Genomic DNA, 24,123 nt, shown 5'->3' with positions numbered 1-24,123 from the left:
GTAAGAAATCATAACTTTAAAGATTTAAATTTTTAATACTTATGTTGAAGATACTAAAACCTTAAAGCACCTATACTATACACCTATAATGTATACTATTATACTGTTTTTGTTCAGTGCCCCAATATAGAACGTCGCCCTTGTCAGGAATACAGAGTGAAATAAAACATTATAATTTGCGATCAAATGAAATCAATTTCAATACCATTTAAATGAAGAACGCGGCCCAACGAGTGGCTGACATGCCAACTGGGACATGCCACCGCCGAGGAGCTCAAGGATACGGATACAAAGACACAGATACAGGCCACCCGGCTACAGACACATATATATATAAATGTACTGTCGAGTGCAGTTGCTTAGCAGCTATTATGTGCACATGCTCCACTGCGACCCACTCCATTCCAGATCAGTCCGAATTGACTGTCAGCGATGTAGGAATCGCAATCGAACTGTCCTGGGCGCATGGCCTCATTTATTCATTCGTTTCATTTGCCTGACTGGGTAGTTGGCCCGCAAACTCCGCCGGAGGCCATTTGGGACTGCTTTTGGACGGCGATGTCGACTTGAATGGTCCCAGGCTCCTCCTTGCGAGGCTTGTTATTGTGTTTATGTTGCTGGCAGTGCCCCTAACGAAATCAAACCACATCAATTGTACACGTAAATGGCCAAGTGGGACCGCTTACATATTCATTTGGGTCGGCCTCTTTGGGCATGCTGCTCCTGCCCTTCCTTAAAGTTGCTTAAATTGTTGGCCGCTGGCATTTAATGAAATTCATGCTAAACACTTTGCCAACTCATGCAATTGTCACTTTGGGGACGAGGGCATACGAGGGCGGACTTTGCAAAATGAAATTAATTCTGCGTTTGCAGTTAGCACAAAACACTCATGCGACATGTTGCCCACGCTGCCCTGCTGCCAGTGACATTTTGCCGTTTTTGTGACTCGCCAGCATCCATCCTCTCCCTGTCTTTCGTTTCCTCTCCTTTCCTTTCATTTCCCTGACTTTCCTTTCCTGCCGCTATGCATTTCCATTTCAACTTTGGTCACACATGAGCGGGGTACGTCTCGGTTACAGTTTCCACCGGATCGTTCGTTTGCGTTTTGGCCACCTACCTTGCTTTTCGTTTTCACTTCCATTTGCAACTTGGACCGAATTGTGTGCTCAGAGCGACAAAATATCAACAGGACGCACGGCAAAAATGCCCGAGAATAATGAAAAAAGTTTTATAATTGCATAAAACTTTCCAATTAACAAGCTGTCTTTGGTTTTGGTCATGTTTGTGTAATGCGTTTTTCTGCACATGCAATATATAAAATATACCTTTTTTTGCGGGCTGTGGATGCAAGCCACAAAAACTGTCAAAGCCGGCAAAGTGGCAATTAGACATTAAGAAGTGGGAACAGTCAATTATTGGGGATGGATCGTGCAATTTGCAGCTCTCTCGAGTCGCAAGCCGCAAGACATACATTTAAATTATTGCACACTTGTTTTAATTGAAAGGCATTCTTTGGGATTCCTCGAGCGTAAATATCAACAACTTCCTTTGAGGTCCTGTTCCCCGTTTTCCCCATTTTCCCGACCATAACTTAGCTGCAGACACAGTCGGTAGTCGGAACATGTTCATGTCTTGGGCCTGTCTGGGAAACGAGCTAGGCCCGAAATGGAGAACGTCGAAGGGGAACGGGTCTGACTGTGGCTGAGGCCTGCCAACATTTCATTAAGTTTTGCTGCAAAACTTTTATTAAAACAAATACGTGCCACAGCCGCAACTCCCACATACATACTTGCATATAAATATATACACAGAGAGGGGGCGCAGGACGAGTGGGCGGGTCTTGTGTCTCGTTACATTTTGGCCTCGATTTTTTGCCACCATCTTTGCTTTGTTTTTCCTGTTCCTCCTGTTTTTCCCGCTTTCCCCGCCCCCCTTTTCAGTTGCTTGCGGTGCGGTGCGAGTGCGGTGCGGGCAAAAGTCAAGTCAAGTAGATTTGGGCTCGCAACGGCAACATACAAAACCGAAATGCAACAATTTCCTGAAAGCGGCTTTCCCACACCCAGTTTTCCTCGGCTTTTCCCCTCGCTTAAGTAAGTTGCTTAACTCTCCGACGATGTTGTCTTTGCAGGCGGCGCCAAAAGTCACAAAAATACACAAGGACATGGCCCCAGAAAACCTCCAAGGGAAGGTACATTTCGCACGGTCATGTAAGCCGAGCGGCAGCAAAGTAAAGTAAAATGGCATCTGGAAATGTAAACTTTTTTGCAGCTGCACTTCTTTCTGAATACTTTTGCCACCGACTTTTGAGCTGCCGCCCCATCTTATCAGCCGCCCCCCCCCTAGCCCCCCTTTCTTTCGTTTTTTTTTGCCTTTGTACCCCAGGGATTCCGTTTGCGTGGGCTGCATTTAAAACAGTCCCGAGAATCTGCAATTCAATGCATGCGAAAACCACCGAAATCCTCCGGCTTGAGATTCCTCTTAAGCAACTTAAAGCGCCTCAAAAAGGAGGAAGTGCAAGTTGTCCTCGTCTTCTTTGTCGCCATAGCCATCATCATCATCATCACCATCGTCACCATCATCAGCAGAGCTGATTTGATTGTATGCCCAGGGGATTTGATTTGCAAATGCCGGCGACATGTGTTCCCCAAATTGAAGATGGCATATATAGAAATCAAATTGAATGCGACGGTAAGCGATTGCTCAGTTGCATCTGGCTTTGTCTAAGTCTTTGCGTTTAATTAATGTGTCGTGAAAAGTTAATTGTCCTCTCGTATTCATTGTTTTGAACTCGATGTGCACAGGTATTGTGAAATTGCCCTTAACGAGGATTTGCAATGTGAAAGAGAAGTCCTGGGAAGTTTAAAGCCGCAAACTGCAGACAATGACAGGCCAAAAGCTTGCATAATTCCTATGCTTTGGCTGTGCGCCTTTGTCCTTAAAATTAGATGTTGATTCAATCAGATAATCGTGTTTTCAAGAAACTCGTTTACCTTGAAATGCTTCCTAGTCACAGTCTACTAGTAAATGACTAGAAACTTTCGAGACTTAACTAATTATATGTAGAATATTTTGTGGTTTTTTAAACTTTTATAATATTTTACGAGCCATAAACTAGTTTAACTTAATAAACTAACAAATAAATAAAACACAAATACGTTGAGAATATCTCTTAAAATATTTAATCTCTTGTGAATTTTAATATCTAATCTCTTGTGAATTTTAATATCTTTTATCTTTATTTGGTATCAAGCTAATTTCTGCTAATCAGAATCTTAAACTTAAATTAGGCTTCATAACATATGATTACTAATCACTTTTGAAAGCTTAAGGTTCTTTAAATTTAATGAAGAAATCTCTTTTAATTTCTAGTCACATGTGAAGTAGTCTCCTTCACTTTTATAACTTTCCCGCTTCAATTAAATACTTACCACTTGATAAAGCCACACATGCTTTCATCTTTTTTGGATCTAAAAAGACAAGAATAATTCTTGGTTAGAACTTTTGCCGAACTTTTTGCATTGGCATAACACTAAAAATGAAAACTGATAACGCAAAAGCAAGGCGGCTGGTGGGGGGTGAAAATTAAATTCGCAGACGTAAATTTGTGGTGGCAACTTTGTCACTTGCACAGAGGGACAGCAGCAACTACAACAACAGCCAGGCACAACAACTTGATACATTTTAGTGTTTTATCTCATAATTAATGGCGGCGACTGTGCTTACTAAAGGAGGCGCAACGGGGCGCTGGGGCGTGGCACTGCTGCTCAAAACAGACACGAAATTAATTGCGCTTTACGCGGGCACGATAAACGCGGCAACAAGGAGTTTCGAGCCACAACCCGAGCCTCGGCCAGTTACAAATGAACTGGCTCGTAACTGAAACCCGCTTGGGGAAAAAGGGGAAAAAGGGGAAAAGGGCGAGGGGAAAGGGGCCAGCGGAGGACGACGTGGAAGTCCCGCAAAATTAATTAAAAGTAAATCCAGTAAAAACTATTAAAGTTAAATTTGGCATGAACTCGACCACAAATCAATCTGCCACACAGGGTAAGCGCTTTGTGCGAAGGACAACCCACGAAGTGCGGATGCTGACGGGGTTCGGCATTTCAGGGGGGGCTGTGGCATCTGTGGCATTGGAAGGACCTCCGACAGCTGGAGAGGATTTTTTTCGGCTTTGGCTCGTCCTCGCGTGTGTGACAACGGCATGTTAAGCTGTTTGAAAAGCGTTTGAAGTCATTTCGGTTTTTCATTCGCTCGCTAACCTGTAAAGAGTGGGTAATATGGCACTCAGGGAGGTTTAAGCATTTATGTTAATGATAAACATTTCATAAAACTCTGATATAAATTTTAACACATTGTTTTTACCATTTGAATAACTGTAACTATTGACATATTTTAATTCACCAGTTTGTTATAAATATTAATAATATTTTATCAGTTTTAAGTCATGTGCTTAAGCAACACATATAACATAGTCCGCAAAAGGATTTTCTACTTATGCACCTCGTTTTCCAGTGCCTTTGAGACTTTGACTGAAACCCAAAAAAAATAATAACTTTACAAGCTTTACTTAATTTTATGTCCCACCATCCAGGGTATTTACTGTTTTCATTACTTACCAAAAAAATAAATCCCTTTTTTTGATAAATCCAAACAACACCCACACTCATGGTGAAAGACTTACACGGATTGGCAGTAAAGTTTTTTCGAGTGGCAACTTTTTATGTCCGGTATCTGAGGCTTTTAACGGTAGCTTGCTAACATTTTGATTTCTCATCTAGGCTCGGTGATTTGTTTCAGGACTTAATGTATAAGCTCCCCAACCAAAGAGCCCAAGCTTTGGTATATGATTTGCATTAATTTACTAGAGATTTTGTCAAATCACAGGGCAAGCAACAATGACAATTAATTGAAACAATTTTTGGGCAACCAAAAGGCGGTCCTGAGCAGAGAATCTCACAACAATTCCCAGTAATTCCCCAATAATTCCCTCCCACTTGGGCAAAGCGACCCCCTAATGTACAAAGGAGAAGTTTTGCATGGAATTAATTTAACTACCCCCGAACACACAAAGAATGACATCTAATCTGTTGCCATTTGTGTGCTGCCTTCTTATTGATCCGCCTCCCGAAGGCTCAACTAACTTTTGCAGCCAAACTTGGGGACATCCTTGCAGGGACGTACTCAGGACATCCGAGGGTGTGTGTGAGCGCCATCAATCAATAGACCATTTACTATAACTGCAGTTTCAGTTGGGGCAAAAGAAAGGCAGGAGGAGCGGGAAAACGCTCGCAATTTGATATTAACTTGCCAAAGGGGCGGGGACAATTTTACAAGTCATTCATTTTGCAATCAGGGCGTTGATTTAATTGGATGGTCATGGCCCACGGTCCACTGTAATACACATTTCGTGGCCATGACACGGAACGGTCATATATCAAACAGTGTAGTTTATTTTCCCTTTGAGCGAACAGTTTTCCTCATTTTTCACACAAAATTTCATACGACATTGCAGTCAAAAGTTGAAATTGTCCAACCCGAAATAAAAGGACACCGAAAATATGGAGAGGTAATAAAAATATATATGTTTTGCCTGCTGAGTACCATTGAACGTTCGATGTTTTCACATTTTTTTATCAGGAATTTTAATTGAATTGCACTCTCTGGTAATGCTCGGGCAATTATGTCGCCTGCAATCGAAAAAACGCACTGCGAAAATAAATTTTAATAAAACAGTGTCTGCAGCTGACATTGGTTTTATGATCGCCACAGAGTTTATGAAACTAATTTGAGTTCATGACATTTTCATAAAGCATTCATATGTGCATAAATATATAACAAAAAAGCAAAGGACAAAAACGCTTACCAAACGATTACACAACAAAATGGAAATATTTTAAGTAAATTATACCAACGCAAATTGCATTTTGTTCGAAGTAAATTATAAAATTCTATATCGTCCGTTTCGTTTGCGTTTAATTCAATTATGCGACAAAAATGGTTTAAGCTGCCTGATCGAAAAGGGAATAAAAAGGAAATTTGCGTTTTTGTATGCTTGCATATTCCCGACAAACTCTGCCTAGCATATTTTCAAATTAATCATGATTTGCTTGTCATAAAATAATTTCTCAACTGGTCTTTGACGTGGTTACTTTTGGAAAATGTTAGGCTTACATTTTAAATGCCAATTAGTTATATATTTAATCTTGATTATACATATTTCTTATTTCTTTATAAAATTATGGGCAAACTAAAATGTATTTATATATATTTATGTTCAATTTGACATTTAAACAAGAACGACTTAATTGCATTAATTTAAGCGATAAATTTAAAGTATTTTGTGGCGGTTTTTCAGTTTTAATATTTAAGTTATCTGATTTGTAAATACATTAATAATGTAAATACATAATAAATATCATAATTAAGAATCAAAACGTATTACTCTATTTAATATAAATTCAAATAGCAAGCAATTCATACGCTCCATTTATCTTTTTAAGAATCTTAAATTGGAATCAGACTGATTTCTTTAGTTTTACTTTATGGACATTTGACTGAAAGTGTTCGCATTAATGTGATGAGAACATAAAACGTTTGCAATCGCATCCAACGGTTATATAGTTAAGCTCCCCAGGCACCCGCCCCGCCTCCTTTCGCATAGATCTACCGCCCCTTTCTCCACCCAAGGCCAGATAGCACCCGTGGCCATGGAAATGTAGACGGGGGCAATATTACTTATGTATATTGCCGCATAAGCCGTCACTTGTGGCAAAGTACAAGCAATTTGGCCTGGCCAAAATGGGGTGGTGGGTGGTGGCGGATAAGAAACGCATTTGTATTAGTTTTACGCGCATTAGAGTCTCATTGCCTGGCTTAGGCGTCCCCACACACTCACACCCCCGATTGCCACCCAAAAACACAGGACTCTCCGAACTTTGGGCCACCAAAACCGCAGCAGAACGAGCATAAAATAAAGTAATAAAAATCTTAACTGGAAGTTGCGTGGGAGCTGGTCGGGTTGGCTATATCAATGGCTTGGGTTGATATCTATAAGATGCAGACAAGTATATCTGATATTTATATGCTGGATGCGTGTGTGTGTGGGGGGGTGGGGGTGGCACTACGTGACATTTAAAGGGGATAAGAAACGTCTAAGACCCAAATCGAATCATAAAATACGAGTTGAAATGGCATTTGTCGCCTTGGCCGCTGTCAAACTATAATTGTCCTTTTAAGTGAGTATTTGAAAAACAGTTATCTTCAAGGATTCTCACTGGAGAAGTGGAAAAGTGTATCTTATTTTCCTTAAAATTCTCTTAAATTTCTGTATTGTATCCCAAAATGAATAAATATGAATTTAAGAAAAAACTTTTCACTTTTTTCCGAAAGCCAACTTTAATAATCATATTTGCTTAGCTTGACTTGTAGTACTTTTAACTTGTGTAACTTATTTGAAAGTTAACAGATTGAATTATAGAAATCCATCAGAATTCTTTCAAATTCTTTCATTCCACGAGCATCAGCGCCATTAACTTCCGAGGTAAGGCCATTAAATCAGCCAAGAAGCTTTGTAGCATCCACAGCTTTCGATGTCGCTGGATGTTTGTCATTGAAACAAATGCAGCACGAAATGCACCCAAAACCCCAATCAAAGCCAAATTACCTAACGAGTAGCGTCATCAAGTGGCATCCACATCCCTGCTCAAACTTATAAGGAAGACGAAGCCGGGCCGAGTGGCATTAAGCTACTTGAGTTGATCTCGGGCAGCTTAAACTTTTTACGGTCGCAGCGAGAGCATCAGCTCTGTTGCGGAGCATCATAAAATGGGAGGCGACCAACCGTGGATGGTACGGATTCCGTTTCGACGGCCCCAAAGCGGTGGGGAAATCGCTCAAATCAAGTCAAGTTTCAACAACTTTTACTTGATTTAAACCCATTAAAAGTCACTTTTTTAACACTTTTGCCGCCCAGCGTGGTAGAAAACACAGTGCGGGGCGGATGGGAACTCACCTTTTGCCATTAGCGCATGACGAGATGAAGACGAAGATGGAGATGGAACCCCAGCACGAACACAGGCTGTGATTTGGAGGATGTTGCCGCGGTGTCCTGCAGACAATGGAGTGTGTCCCTGTAGCCGTGTATCCTGCATACCTGCATAAGCATGCCCTCGGGGCCGTCGTCTTTTAAAAATGAATGCAAGCGCAAAATCGTAAGCCAGGATGAGATGGCGATGGCAATGACAACGACGATGTCGAGGGGATTGGGCATGCAGCTCTTTTGGTCCTGCTCCTCAGCTCCTGCTCCTGCTCCTTCCGCTCTTGCCTCCTCGTGATGCCAGGAAGACATAGACAATGACAATCGGATGAGTTGTGAATGATAATGTGTGTGGGGGTCGGAACGCAGAGCTCTGGGGGAGACAGGAAATAGCGAATATACATAGATGAGCGATGGATTGAATGATAAGTAGCTGCAGGGGGAGGCTTAACCCCTTGACAGTACAAAGTATGAGGGCGTACTCCTCTAAAAGATAGCATTTACGATTTTTCAATAAACGAACTTTATCGGTAAATTTTGCGAGCTTACAAGCTGCCATGATTTTCTTACGATGACATATATTTTGGTTATGTGTTATAAAGTATATAAAAAAGGATTTTAATAATTTTAACTCTGAAGAATGGGTAATTTGTGACTCATATATATTTATATATATTATTTTAAATTAAAGAAAGAGAAAATAAATTTTGTTATATATATATGTCATCTCATATATATTTGTTTGTAAAGAAAAGAAATCCTTATTAAATTTTATATTAACACCTTATTAAATGAACACATTTCAATAGAAAGCATATAAAAATGTTAAGTTGTTGTTAAGGAGTTGAGTTTCAGTAGATACAAGGGCAGCCCGTCTTCTTCCCAAAAAGAAACCCTAAGTACACCGAATTAATTAATTTGGGGAGTGCCCAAATCCTGTTGCTGTGGACTCAAGAGGCATTTGTGTCACTCAATTGCGAATTACTTAAGTCGAGCGGCCTGCATGACAATTGCGCAGATAGGCGGCCGGAAACGCAATGCGGCAATCATGTAAATGCGGCAGCCATATCGAAGCACCACTGCGCCGCACGAGGGGGCATCATCGGCATTAGGGGCTCTCTGCCACCAGCTCGTCCCTATTAGCATTTGGCATACCACACTCCGCACTCCACATTCCACTGCCGGCACGCACGATTGCTGGCCAAACAGAACGACGCTGCTGATGCGGCGGAAATAATTGTCTTGACACAGATAATCTCGTTACCTTTCGACCAGCAGCGGCAGCGGCAGCAGCGGAAGTTCCCCGGGCACCACAAAACGGGCCAACACCACCTGGCCATTTCTTGTTTCTATTTATTTGCGTAATTTATGCCCCACCACCCACAGCACTGACACATTCAGCCTTATTTGCCATTCCTCCCGACGGAGTCCTTTTCCCGTCGTCCTGTTGCCTGCTCGTCATTGCTAAGCTCTTTTTTGGCCGGGCAAAGCCGCTGTTTAAAATTCAAATCAAATATCTTCATAAATTTGGTACAGCTCGTTACCAAAACGGGAATGGAAACGAGATGAGGTGAATTTTCACAGCCCATTGTGAGTGAGATAAAAAGTATATAGGACCGAGATATTGGTGTTTACAAGCTGAAAATACAAATCAATTTGCAATTGATTTAAGCAGCCAAGTATGGCATGTTGTTTTGTGTACTTATCTCTTGAAATATTCACAAATTGGTTCTAACAAAATATGGCAGAAATAGAAAAAAATTATTCATAGATAATCGCACTTAGATAGGATAAGTCTTAAAAAATGTTAAGAATCATTAAACATATAGCCTGGAATTGATTTCAACGGTCAAGTTTTTAAATTTTTAAAGTGTCGAATAAAAATTAATTTTTTGTTCTTTCCTCTTTTAAATAAAATGCACAAAACAAGTTTGATTTGAATAAACAAAAATAGTAATTAGGTGTGCATTTAGTTTCATTGCTTGAGGGATATTCTACATTCGAACCTTCAACTTTCATTTTTGGCTTTGCTGCTGTTCACATCACTGTCACTTGGCATAGTCTTCAGAAATTTTGATTTCTTGTCACATTTTGTTGACATTCATTATTTTTGTTGGACTTTTCTTTGCCAGGGCTGCGTTTGTCTGGCCACAGCCAATTAAGGTGGCAAACGGCAACTGGCAACCGGCAACTGGCATCTGGCAACCGGCAACCGGCAAAATCGAGAGAGTGGCAGATAAGGACACGTTCGACACATGTTGGAGCTGCTGCCGCGGGGGGGAGGACAACGTGGCGCATGCTTTATGTATTGATTTTGCTTAGCAAGCAGCCGAAGAGAACAGGCGACAGAAAGGTCCTTCATCGCCTGTGCTGCACTTCCTGTGCCCGGGCACTTCCGCTTCTGTTTCGGCAGGCCATAAGCCTCCTGCCCGCCGCCTTTCACCTAATTGCACAACGAGGACTCACAACTAAGGACTAAAAGCCGAGTACCGAGCACTACTGAGCAAGTGTCGAGTGGCATCGTCTGCTGCAATTTCCGCACTTATTGTTGATGCAGTCAGCTAGTCAGTCAGTCAGTCAGTCAACCAGACACTCTGCTAGTCAGTCAGCTGAAAGACTTTAAATTGTTTCCCAGCCAAAATTAATTTGTATGCCTTGGCTTGCGAGTGTTTTTCCAGCCCGTCCTCCATTTGGTACTTGTTTGCTCAGCTCCTGGGAACATCTCAAGTCCTTAATGGCTAAGGCAAACATGCGCAGCTCATGCCCCCTCATTATTTTCGCACAAACAATAACAATTTGGAGGAGCGTTATGTATTTTGCAACTCAATTAGAAAATGTTTACAATGTGAATGAAAATTTGATGTGGATGCGAGCGAACTTTTGGCTGCCTAGCCGAAAACTTTGATAAAAACAAAGTTGTCTGAGGGCGGGCCCGAAACGGAAATGGCTCCATTAAAAGCGAGGCAAGGTAATGCCTCATAAGATTATTAAGAGTTATGGTAAAGCACAATGGCACTAGGGGTTTTGTGTGGAAAAATAGGCGCCGCACTGGCGACACTGCCGCAACTTGGCCAACTTTTGTCCGCGTCTGCAGAATTTTCCATGGCGTCAGGTTGTCGCTGGCGTTGCAGTCGCGTTTTCCAATTCCCTGCACCTACACGGTCAGCAGAAAAATGTCTTTATATGCGGAAAGCCACATGGCTTTTCCTCCGCCACTACCCCTACACCATTCCCCGCCAGACAGGCGGACAATCAATGGAGTAGGAGGTGGAGGAGGAGGAGGTGGAGGAGAACAGAGCCTGGCCATAAAGATAGCGGACTCTACTCATAACTTTAAAGTTCGAAAACTAATTATGCCCATGGCCTGTCCGAGAAATGGCTGCTGCATTCCCATAAATTAGGCTCGTAGTCGGCGGCCCTTGGGCTAATTTGCTTTTGCCTTGTGCTGCATTTTATGGCTAATGGTTTTTGAATAACAATTGGCCAAGTCCGGGCAGGAATCGTTCTCGATATGTAGTACATAACATATTTGCCGGCTTAAGTGCCGCATTAAAACAAGCCAGGCCAGAAAGAGGATGCCATGGGGCAGCCTAGCCCATCAGTTCATCCCCAGATCCATCACCATGACAATAAAGGCAATTGACGAGCAGGCAAATGTCGAAAACAATGATTAACGAGCGGGCTAGATGAAATTGGGAGGCATCCTGTGGGGCAAAGGGCGGGGTTCCTGCCACTCACAGAGGCATATAAAAAGTAAAACGAAATTCGTAGACATTCCAGCATTCGAGATGGAGCAGCATGGCATGGGCATCATCAATGATTTAAATTAATCGTCGTAACACACGCAAATCTCGCACATGACAACCGAACGACAACAAAGGAAGTGGGTGATTGTGGGTCTAAGGCTGGGGATGGGTATGGGAATGGGGATTCCTGGCGGATGTAGACGATTTCTTCCTGCTTTCCTGCTGGCAGCGGATATGAAGTCGAAATCACCATATCAGGCCAAATTACAAGAGCAAACATAAAATGGCTCAGCCAAATGACTAAACGAAGTGGCAAGCGGCGGCACTTGATGGCATTTCGTTCTGGGGAATCAACTTAAAAGGCAGCCGAGGCCAAATTAAAACGAAACGTTGCGATGACGGTGACGGTGACGGTGACGATGAAGATGGAGATGGCTATGGCGTTGGCTATGGAGATGGCTATGGAGATGTATATGTATATGTATATGGCGATGGGGATGTGGATGTGGAAATCCAGGGGATGTGTGGCTTTCGGCTTGATATCTCTGCACTCACGCAAGTCACTGCCAGAGAGTTTGGGCCACCAATCAGAGCGGATAACATGTGAAGTGGCCTGGCTTCTCCCTCCCCCTCCCTTCCGAATTCTGTCTGCCGTTGAGCTATTTTGACAGATTAACTCACGCGTGCGGCAACATGCCCACCCCCCAACCGACTTCCGTTTCCGCATGGCCATCTTCACCCATTCTACCGCCCAACTCCCATCTGTCAATTGTTGATGGGGCCGGCAGCTTTGACAAACAAGCAAGCAAAAAACTGGACACTGCCAGACCAGAACTCCATTCTCCAACTGATCTGTGGGCGAGCAGAGAAGCGGAGCTGCAGGAGCAGCCAGAACGTAGTCCATGCGAGATTCAGAACCAGAACCAGAATCAGTTTCTGGGCCCCAGACTGAGCCAGAGAAATCGCGCATGAAAATACAAATGCAAACAGTTAAACACACAGAGACATAAAGCCGAAATTCAGCAGATAAAACTCGAAAATCGCATGCTCTTGAAATACTGCATTCCATTTAATTTAAATTTTAACATTAAAACATCAGTTTACTATATTTTATTTTTTTTTTTACAAATTGTAAGACAATATTAATAGTTTGTCCGTTTTCTTTATTAAGTAAGATATTAGATAGTTATTATTATCATATTTATTTCCAAAGAGTAAATACAAATATTTATACATTTTATAACCCAAGTACCACATCTTAAAATAGATAGAACAGAGAGGAATAGACTTGATTCCCTTGAATATCCCAAGCCATCTCTGGTGACAAAGTTGCTGCCAAAGTGTATGTAACTCGAAGTGAGGGCAGAATTAACAGGACTCGACATCCGTTTGGCAGTGTCAGCCATTTGCCGCTGCATGTGTTAAATTTAAGTTTTGATTTACGACCTCAACTTTGTAGGCTGTTGTTGTTTTATATAGGCAATACGCTCCCTACCCTTCCGCCTCCGTCTCCTTCTCCACCTCCCTCGCACACACTCACACACACACACACATGCCCGCTTTGATAGTGATAAATTGCGCTGTCAGAAGTTGGTAGCTACAATCGCAAACTCTCTAGCCTGTTTTTATTTCAGCTTCATTTTTTGTTGCCCTTTCCTAACTGAGTTGAGTTGAGTTGAGTCGATTTGAGTTGAACTGAGTCGCAGATGCCGGGGAACCAACATAACGTATACGCCCTGTGGCGTATATCAAGATATCTGTGCCATGGCATAGGTTGCTCCACTCCACTACACTCTACTCCACTACACTGAACATCCCATCCACGTCCATATAACTGGGTTATGAGCCCAGCTTCGAGCATTTAATGGCTGTTGACAGTCGTGTCGGAACACAAAAGGCATAGCACAGCATAGCATAGCCTAGCCGGCTTTTTGTTTCAAGCCTTTCGCTCTGCTCACTTTTTATGGCCAACTTCTTGACGGGCTGAGCAAGTTATGTGCCCATTTTACTGCATTGTTGTTGGGCCTGAAGGGCGCTTATAAATTTGTAATAAAGTTGCTTATGCGCTGCCATTGTGGGATTTATGCGGCCCTCCGGCACACGCTGCGTATGAGCAATGTTGGCCCAACGGACTTTAGCTAATTGTGTGCATTAAACATTAAGAACTATTGGCTGGCCATAAATTGCGCCTGCACTTGTGCAATTGTGCTCCGCTTTTTTACGCACCAATGGATTTTACAAAAGATAGCGGTGTGGGAGTGGGTGTGGGGTTGGAAATGTCTGGCCAACCGGATTAGCCGGCATTTGGTGTGGCTCTTGGTCTACGCATAAATTATGCAAAATGATTTATAAGCGAAAAGGCAAAAGCGAAAACCGCAAAGCGAAAAAACTAAACATTGACCAACCGCATAAATTAATTGAATTATGCAGGGCAGCCCACCATCATCCCATCATCATCACCATCACCACCACAACCGCGCCAAACTCCCATTCTTCCATGCACCGTCTATTCATTATTATTATGTAAATGTTGCATGTGCGTGGGAGTCGATTGCTGGCATTAAATCATGCGATTTGAACTTTCACTTGATTAGCGCCAGGCTTAGTTGACAGATTTATGGAGGTCCTGGATTCTGGGCTCTTGAGCTTAAAGCTTAACCAAAACCGAAATCAATTTGCCAGCGCCTCATGTGCGTAATAGCACCGAAGTCTATGGGGACTGCCTTTGAAATCAATAAACCACGCGCTGCTTTTATGGGCTAGAGCTATATACTTCGGGATATTCCGAGTGTGTGGGTGTCAGCCAAGAGCATGACATGTGTCTGGGCCTTTATCCCCCCTTCCCCTTCTCCCTCCCCTTCCTCATATACACATTCTACTTTGGCAGCAATGTCTTTAATTTCTTAGTAGCTGCATAAATAAACTATAAATTCAATTTTAGTACGTTAAGGAGGCACTTGTCTGGCCTTATAGAACGCTTGCATCTTATTGTATTTTGGTACAGTGAGGTACAGTGAGAACACGCATATTATAATACATAAGCGTGATTATTAAGAACTTATTCAAAAATCCCTTATAATTGATTTACTTTGGACTTTCATAAAGTGGATTTTTTCGATATATTTCTAAGCTACAAAATAATCATTATATTAATTTAAAAATTATAAAAGTATTTTATAACATTATTGTTTTCTCATTTTATCATGTTGGAGTCACTTCATCATTAATATTATTATTCCACTTTTGCTATTTGTTGATTAAAAGCTTGACTAAAACACAACAAATGTTATAAAGCTTACTTAAATCTACCAAATAAATAAGAAACTACCTTGTTATATTTGTACTTTCATCGTTTCTAACAATTGTCCCCAAATTGGCAGTGGCCACTGTGCGCTGTTGAAAGAGCAATCCCGAATTGCCACTCGAACTGGTTGCATATTTGCTCAGCTTTCACATAACTTATAAGTATTTATGCCATGCGGCAAGCTCAAATAATGAACAGGAAAACTTATCCGAAAAGTGGCGAGTCGAGGGCAAGGAGCAACAGCAGGAGCAAAAGGAGCAGAAGGAGCAGCAGGACCTGCACCAGCTGATGGAAATGGCGAACGTTTATCGGGCCGTAAATCGTGGCTCGCTTTCATGCAGCAGGACTCTCACATGTGCTTAAAATTTAATGACCCTTAAAGACCCAGTCGGAGGCAGGCGACTTTTATGAGCTGTGTGATTGCGCGACGGCATGTGCATGTCCTCTGTGTGTGTGTATGTGTGTGTTTGGGCCACATTTAAGGACCCGCATCCGCTGCCAGCGGCCAACAGAAGTCACTGCCATCGGAATTGGAAGTCATTGAGACAGCATCGGGCAAATGCAAAAATATGCAAAACGAACGAACAACGTTGTCATCAAAACTTGCAATCATCGGAATCAGAATCAGAATCAGAAACAGAAACAGGGAAAAACACATGGTATCAGTGGCACATATGAAAGGCAAAGCTGGAATCACCAACCTACGTGCAAGAGGTGTGTGCCAATGTAAATTCAAACAAAAGTGCCCAGCGTTGATGGCAAACCAGGTTGAAACTCGAGTCCCAACCAAACCAAACCAAAACCTATTCGATCCAATTCGATCCCAAAGAGACCAAAACGGATGGCCAATCGCAATCCCCAGCTGTCCGGGAGATAGCCAGGATTAACAGTTGTGCGAAATGAAATGGATAGGACCTAAAAACGTTATGCCGGCGAAAAGCCATACAGCAGTTTAAGCACTTGCATTGCCATTTGGCCATTTCCCGTACGCTTCTTCGGGGCATTCGCGAATTTATTAGCCACTTTCCAGGGACTTCCCCCCAATAAAGCAGACGAAAACAGACGTTTAGTTCTAAAAATAATGGTAATGATTCTGTAAATGGTATTTCAATGATACATTATGGAAACCATTATTTCGAGCATGGTGTTCTTATAAAAATGCTTAAAAAATAAAGCACTAAATGTTCTTATAAGGGATTTTTTTATCAAGCTGCCTTCTTTTTGTCTTTGAATCGAATTACTATATGTATTTCCCATAACGCCTTTATTAAATTTAAAATAAAAAGTTAACTAACAAAACATTGTAGCGTATTCTTGTTTCGTTCCCCGAAAAAGAAACATTTTGCCCACAGTTTCGATTTTTTGCCTGCGCATTTTTGCATATTGGCCACGTGCGCTTTGATAAGTGAAAATTGGAAAAATCCTCACTTTGCATGCAAAAATAATTACGAAAATATTTGCAGGCGGGCAACAATGTCGTTGTTTTTCCAGGGCTTTTAGCTATATTTTTTTGGGGGGGCTTCAGTATATTGAGCGTTTTTGTGCAGCGGATTTGACAACTTAAAGCGGCAACCTTAGAGTAGTTGAGCGTTTCAGAGCCATAGGCAGTTAGTGGCTACACACTCGGGCTTATGGCCAGATTCACAGGGCAGCGGGGGGCTAAAACGAGGGGCAGATATAAGGAAAGTCCGGCGAACAATGCAGTGCCGAGGGCTCCATTGTCATTCGCCTCTGTGCATGGCCCAAAGTTAACTGACGTTCAGTTTGTTCATGTTTTTTTTGTTTTTTTTTTTGGCCAAACTTGGTTTCTTTTTTCTACTATTTTGCTTTGTATTTCGGGTGTTTGTGCAGTGCTGACTGCAAATGAAAAGGCCATCGAAAACAAAAGCTTGCGTTGCCTATAAATAGCGTGAGCCCAACTTGACTTTCCACTTGCCAACTTTCTGCCACCGCCAGTCGCGCCTTTTGGCCACGAGTCTTATCTGTTTATAGCGTTTTTAGCGTGTAAGTCTTTGAGCATTTTCCGCTTTTCTTTTCGGCGCCCATTTTCCTTTGTTTCGGTTTCGGGTCTGGCGGAAAATTCCGGCTATGCGTTGTCTACCGCCATAGATCTGGGTGGAATTTGGCAGCGCCCCGAACTATGTTACTTAATTGCATTTGCCAACCATATAAGCGTTAAGCAGGCTCACAAATCTAATTGCAATTATGCAATTTGTAGCCGTTAGTGCAAAAAACATATAATGTGCCATAAATTTATGCAACGATAATGCTCGACGCGGGTGCAGCGATGTCAACGCTTGTTTGCAAATAAACACAAATCGCTAGCCATAATTTATTCGGGCGTCAGTGTGAGTATGTTAACATGGCAACACACTCGCCGGAATTATGCACATCGGGGCTACAATATAATTAACAAAGCACAACAGGGCTCAAAAAACAAAAAAAGGAAAAAGATTGCATCGAACTATGGCAACACATTGTTTATTGTGTTCAATAAATTATTTTTGCAGCGCGTCTCGCGCTTTTTTAATTGCATTTCAATGTGGCAGAGTGCGTGACTCCGGCGCGAAAAATTCAAAAACTTTATTAAATTACCAGCAAATAATGCAAATCACGTGTGCAGCAAGGCGTGGTTATTTTTGCCACCTTTTTTTTTTTGAATCAGTATGCCCTTATAAGTATGCTGCACTTTGTCGAGCTAGTTTTTATGGCGTAACGGCTGTTAATTGGCATACGATATTAAAGTGGTTGGAAAAAAAGTTAATTGCACAGAAAATTTAATATTAAATATTGAATTCTTTATAAACTGTTGTAACTCTGTTTTAACTAGAAATAAAATCTACTTTTTATATGTTGTATGCATTACATATCTGCTTAATATACAGACTAATATTTCATTTTGTTATTATAAAATCACAATTTTGTAAGACATAATGCAGTTATATATTTAAATGCATTACTATAATTAATATTACATTTCTTCCTGTGTATAGTTTTTGCTTCTCTATGAAAACTGAAATTTAAACTGATTGCTATTTAAAAGGCTCTCGCTGCTAACCCCAAAGAGCATTCCGCCAAACTTGGACATACTTAGCTAAATAACAGAATTAATGAAACATTTCCAGACCCTGGCTGTGCAAATACAGTTATTTATATTACACTCAACTTAATTACAAGCAACAGCAGCCGCAGGAGGCATCGCTCCTCTGACAGCAGCAACACTAGCAGCAACACTAGCAGCAAAACCAGCAGCAAAACCAGCAGCAGCAACATCTAAGGCGAGCTTAATCCGGCTACATAGCCACGGTTCATTAATCAGGCGCGACTATAAGCCACAACAAAACCAAGCATCAGGCTACTTCTCTGGGATCCTGGGATCCTGGGATCCTGGGAACCAGGAGCCACTGAAGTCCCAAGGATAGCAGGGAAAAAATTAACAAGCAACTTAACACTTTAACGCCTTTCACTTCACTTTACGATGCCAGCGAACAATGTAATTACTTCAAAACAAGACGATGCTGACCTCCCTCGGTTCGTGGGCTCCTGAGTTCTTGGGTTTTAGGGTTTTGGATTTCTGAAGCCTTGAGTTGAGTTGAGTTAAGAATGAACCAGCTGAGAGTCTGCCTTGAACGCTTGGCTAGGTTTTCGGGCAGTGTGCCCTGGCTGTTGGGATGCTGTGGCCCCGACTGCATTACCATTTGATTATAGAAAACATTTATTTAAGTTGCCCGGGGATGGGCAACTATACTATTACGTAGCCCACAAGTACACAGAGCGAAAAGCAAGGCAACATAAGGTGTTTGCTTATGGTTTATTGGGTACTGAAAAAAATATGGTTTAAATCAGCATGATCCAAAATAATAAGAAAACTAAGATCAACAATTTATGAAATTAGTATAATTAATTATTCAAAATGTTGAGGGAAAATGTAATAAAATATAATATTATTATATATACTTTTTTAAATCCCTTCAAAAAATTAAATATGTTTGTAAATGCTAAAGAGTATTATCTTTATATTAAATATGCAACTATGTCCCAAGCAAATATGATGAAGTATATATTTTTTTTTGAATATAATAGATAATATTATATTTTATTTGTTTTTGTTAGTGTGTATCAACACAAGATGGCTAGGAAAAGCAGGGAAAAGCTGGGCGAGCCAAGCCGAGCCAACAAACTGCACCGCCAACCAACCACAATGCAAATCCGCAGAGCAAACAATGTCAGGTGACGTTCGTTGGGGCCTCCGCAGTGGCGAAGTGGGTGGAGCAGTGACTGCACTAGGTGGTGCAGTGGGTGGCTTGGGTGGTGGTTCTGGGGGTGGTCCAAAGGATTGCTGTGGGTGTGTGCCAGCCACTGAAAGGCTGCCAGACAGCGGCACACCTCTGGAATCAACTTTGAAAGGTCCCCCAGCCGCTAGCCCACACACTGCTCTCAAATTGGTAAACGTTGACTCGAGCCTCTGCACGTAATTCAATCTGCAGTTTCAACTTATTCCCAGCTTCAGAATCAGCAGGATGAGCAATGAAGGTTGGCTGAAGCAGGAGCAGGAGCAGGAGCAGAAGCAGAAGCATCTGTGTCAGATTTGCCCGTCAGTCGTCGGGTCTGAGCATGTGTTAACGGCTTCTCCTCTGCATCGTCGTCTTAGCCAAGCTCAAGCTCTGGCCATTTGTCTTGGCCAACTGACAGCCTACTTTCGCAAGCCGAAAAGCCCGATATTAAGTGCACATGGCCATTGGTGTACGAAAACCCATTGCAAATGCTAATGGCAAGCCCAAAGCAACGATTGTGGTACCAACTGGGCTTTAATTAATGCTATCAGCCGCCGACTGTGACAAGCAAAAGGGGCCTGCGAATTGCGCCGGAGCTTACTCGATTTTAGAACGCCTTTCACTGAAAATTAGGGTGCTGAAATGCAAGTAAGAGGGTTCGTTGACCTTCTTTCTTGGCGAAAATAACCAGTTGTAAGGAAACAATAGTTGTGTATTGATTTTAGTGAATTGCAATCACAACACTGGGAAGAAATCTATATTTGGGTAATAACTTTTATAGTATTTTAAAGCTATATTATGGAGAATAGAATGGATTATTCTTCAAGGCAAATACGGGTTACTCTGAAAGCACTTACCAAAATGTGGAAAGCAAAGCTGAATAAAGCGCAATAAAATATAATGTCAAATCCTTTTTAGACACGCTTATAAAACTATTTTTAACGTAAATTATATGTTATTTATTTATTTATTGCAATTTTCATATTCGCACTGATCTTAAAAGCCCAACTGTGCTTAATGCGCACTTGAAATACTAGCATATTTAGTATGTCAAAGTCTAAACTACATTCAAATAAATGTATTTATTTCGAATACGCCGGAACACTGAATTTATGTTAAAATAGAAAATGGCAAGAATGCAATTTACAAGCCCTATCAAGTCGGGGCGAGTCCCCAAATGGGGCTTTCGGGGGGAACTCCATTTCACTTTGCAGACCGGATATACCCTTTTGCAACCCTTGGCCAGGAATCCGCGCATAAGTTTTCAGTTGATTGCATTCGGGCAGGGGCAAGAATCGAGGGTCGAGAGTCGGGAACCGGAAGTGAGAAAAATAAGGAAAAATGGGGAATCGGGAGTCCTGGGCCACTGGCTTTTGGAGCAGCGACACTTGGCCCAAGTGGCATTGTAGGAGAGGCGAGAAGCGTCGGAAATGGAAGCCTGAACACGCATACGTCTCGGGAGGGGACGAGGATCGGGGAAATCGAAAGAGGACCGTTCTGCGTGGGACATAATTAATTTAAAGGCTCGCCGCTCCATGGCAATGTTTGCAAAGAGGGTCAGGTGTTTGGGTTCGCAACTATTTATCATCGGGCGAGTGCATTTGCATGGGCATCGGAGAGTGGATAGCGATCGAGTTGATTTATTATAAATACGCTGTGGCTGACAGCCGGAGCGGTAAATGCCCTGACAGTTGGTTTAATTACACATATCAATTAGCAATGAGTGGCGAATGACAGGCGGCTTATGGCAGTCAAAGGATACTCACCATTATCATCAGCATCATCATCCAGTAATGAGGCTCTCCTCCATAAGCTTAAAGAGATGTCGATGGTTTTGGTTTGTTTTTATTTCATTTAAAGAGGACCCTGTTCGCAGCACCCACACAAACACAGAGTCAACATATGGCAGGGGGGCCTGGCCACATAATGTCCACAATGCGCTAAATAACAAAGGCAAATGGCTGGGAAAAATAAAACAATTTAAGAACCGAAAACAAGTCATTTGCCAGGCTGCCAGTCCTGGTCGTCCTGTTCGTCCTGTTCGTCCTGTGTGTGTTTTTGTGTGGGCGTTCAACTTGCCTAGGCCTTGGGCGTAGCCATTGTCGCAGTCTTCGAGCCAATGTCTCGGCAGGTCCTTATCTCACACTCACACACATAATGTGCTGCACAGTTTCAGTTTCAGTTTTTGTCACTTTAACCACTTCTGTGATGGTTTTTGTTCCCTTAGTTTTTTTTCCCCTCCCTTTTTTTTTGTTTTTTTGCTTTATTTTATTTGCACAGTAAACACTTTTCAAGGCACAGGAGCTGAGTGTGTGGGTCCTGGTGGTGAATCCAAGGGACGAGCGCACACAACCACCGCTGCCGCAGGACGACAGCCAACTGTGCGCTGAGCCCGAGTACCGTTGCCAGGACGAATCGCCCTGAATCGTTCATATCGTCGTAACGGCCAGCTCGAACTCGAACCTGTTCGGTTCGCTTGCAGACAAGGACTCTCGCACACCGAAGCCCGAATAAGGACTCCACCTACCTCGTCCTGCTCTCTCCTTTCCCCCGCCATCGCCATCCTGATATCCTTGTTTGCCGCGACACTTGTTACGGTTTACGGCGAGGGTGGATGTGGGTGTGCAAGTGGATGTGCTGGCCGAAGTGTTCAGGCTTGTTTGCTCGCAGCTACGACAGCGACTCTCGTACAACGTGTCGTATGCGCACTTTTGCGGCATTTTTAACTGTTTATTCCGGGTGCCCCCAGCACCCAAAAACCAAACACAAAAAAAACAGCCATGGAAAAATAAGGTACCTACATACATTTGGAGGGGTGGTTGGGTTGGTAAACAGGGGCCTTGTTCGAAACCAGACAAGCGACCACTTCAAATTTATCCTTTATCGATACTCATGCATTGGGATTCGTGAGAGTTTTGCTTTCCCCTGCATGTTAGACACAAGCTAACTAGATTATTGTAGTACATTTCATTTTAACCCTATCCGAATGAATGATTTCGGTAGCGGAGGTACTTATGATAATAGTTTTATATTAGATTTAAAAATTTAATATGTTAATGTCTATATTTATAACCCATAACATAAACATTTTATTAAAGCTCATTAGGCGATTTCAGAAAAAGTTTATACACCTAGCTATCAAATATTGGATATCATTAAATTAAGTAATTTCAGTTGTTAAATACGACACTTGTAAAACAAATATTACAATATTATTCTAGCAGTTTGTAGTTTGTGTATTCTAAAATTAAATGTAGATGTCGTGGTTTAGGATTATTTAAAACATAGTTTTCTTGGCTTTTCAGCGCAGCTGTTTATTGTTATTCAATTTTTATTTGTTTTTTATATTGTGACTTTAATGTCATTATAAAATAGTACGCAGAAGGATTATAATGAACTGTGCATCTTAATTTTAGACATTTAGCTAATTCCGGTATAGAAAAACATTATTATAAATTTTTAGCTTTAAAATGGTAAATCTACGATTTATCTTGCTAACCATTCTTAATGTTGTAGTGTATAACATGATAATCGCAAAAAAAAAATTTTATTACTCATGTTTCTATTTAACTACTTAGCAATTATGAACAATTACAAAAGTTAATTTCAATGCTGTGTAAATTGCTATTTATCTAATGCAATTAATTGCTTAACTCTTATTGTTGTATAATATTTTTCATTTGCTTATTAGCACCAAAAACAAAAAATATTGTGGCATGCAGTCGATGCAAACAAAAATATCCATTGATTTTTTAACAGCCTCCGGCACGAGCAACTGCAAACAATTGACAATATCTGCTTGTGATTGGAAAAGGTCTGTCACTATTATTTAGCAATCTAAATGATTTTGGGCGAACACGAACAACGTGAGTGTGGTATGTGCAAACTCCACGGACGTATTTACAATGCTGGGCGACCGTAAATCGAGTGTCCGGGTGTTTGGAACTTAGTGATTTGGTAATTGCAGCATCAACAATGATGTCATAGCCCATGCAAGTTTAATACGTTGCCATGGGTGTTTTTGAGTGTGTTTGCGGGTATCCAGTGGCCATAATGTGCCACGGGACAATTAACGGCAAGCGGCCAGACAGGCGGGCTATGTAAATATGGCCAACAGTCAATTAAATTCGAACTCGCGAGTGTTAAAGCGCTGAAACGACTGAAACGCAGCACGGACCCAAGCCAGTTGGCTCAGTCCTTAAACCAGTCGGATAAACACGTCTACATATGCCCGCCAATTTGATTACATTTTTGCCATTTTTTTCCCAGCCGAACAAAATTTGTAATTCAAATTAAAAGCGCAAATAGTTTTTTTTAGCAATCAGTGGAGGGGAGTGGGAGGGCTTTGAAAAAGAGAGACAGCACTTTGAAAAAATGCCCACTTATATTTGACAAATTGTTTTTCTTAGCTATATTTCTTAGAACATGACCCCTACTTAAATATCCAAAGTACTTAAATAAACAGTTTAAAAATGTTATTTGACAGGCAAGACATAATAGGAACTATGTAGGCAAATAAAATACTAATATACATATATATATAGCTATTTGCAAAAAATCAAATAATTATAAGCTTTTTTTATACACAACATTTTCATATAATATTTAAAAAGGAGGTCTCTTTTATTAAATGAATTATTACTATTATATAAGTCAATCATATAACATTACTAAATTTAAAATGCATTTTATTTGATCTTAATTGTTAGAATAAAATACTATCTGTTTTTCTTGCAGTCTCTTACAATTGTGTTTTAGAAAATA

The 24,123-nt window shown here is 41.5% G+C and overlaps 1 protein-coding gene across 2 annotated transcripts in view; it reads right to left on the bottom strand.

Moving 5' to 3' along the window:
• LOC108135650 overlaps positions 1-21,721 on the bottom strand; it is a 37,542-nt gene extending 15,821 nt beyond the window's left edge. The window contains exons 1-3 of one of the 2 annotated variants that reach the window (XM_017256477.2): positions 21,126-21,721; positions 8,012-8,408; positions 3,429-3,467 (exon numbers count right to left, since the gene is read on the bottom strand). In XM_017256477.2, coding sequence (XP_017111966.1) covers positions 3,429-3,467; positions 8,012-8,150 — 178 coding nt within the window. In that variant the 5' untranslated portion in view covers positions 8,151-8,408; positions 21,126-21,721. Of the gene's footprint in view, positions 1-3,428; positions 3,468-7,952; positions 8,409-21,125 lie in introns of those variants that run through there. The other variant, XM_041708356.1, reaches the window with a different exon arrangement.
• Between the last annotated feature and the right edge of the window lie 2,402 nt (positions 21,722-24,123).

This window comes from Drosophila elegans, unplaced genomic scaffold, assembly GCF_018152505.1.
Source record: "Drosophila elegans isolate 14027-0461.03 unplaced genomic scaffold, ASM1815250v1 contig_208, whole genome shotgun sequence".
NCBI classification, from domain to species: domain Eukaryota; kingdom Metazoa; phylum Arthropoda; class Insecta; order Diptera; family Drosophilidae; genus Drosophila; species Drosophila elegans.
This window is presented reverse-complemented; position numbering and strand designations above follow the sequence as displayed.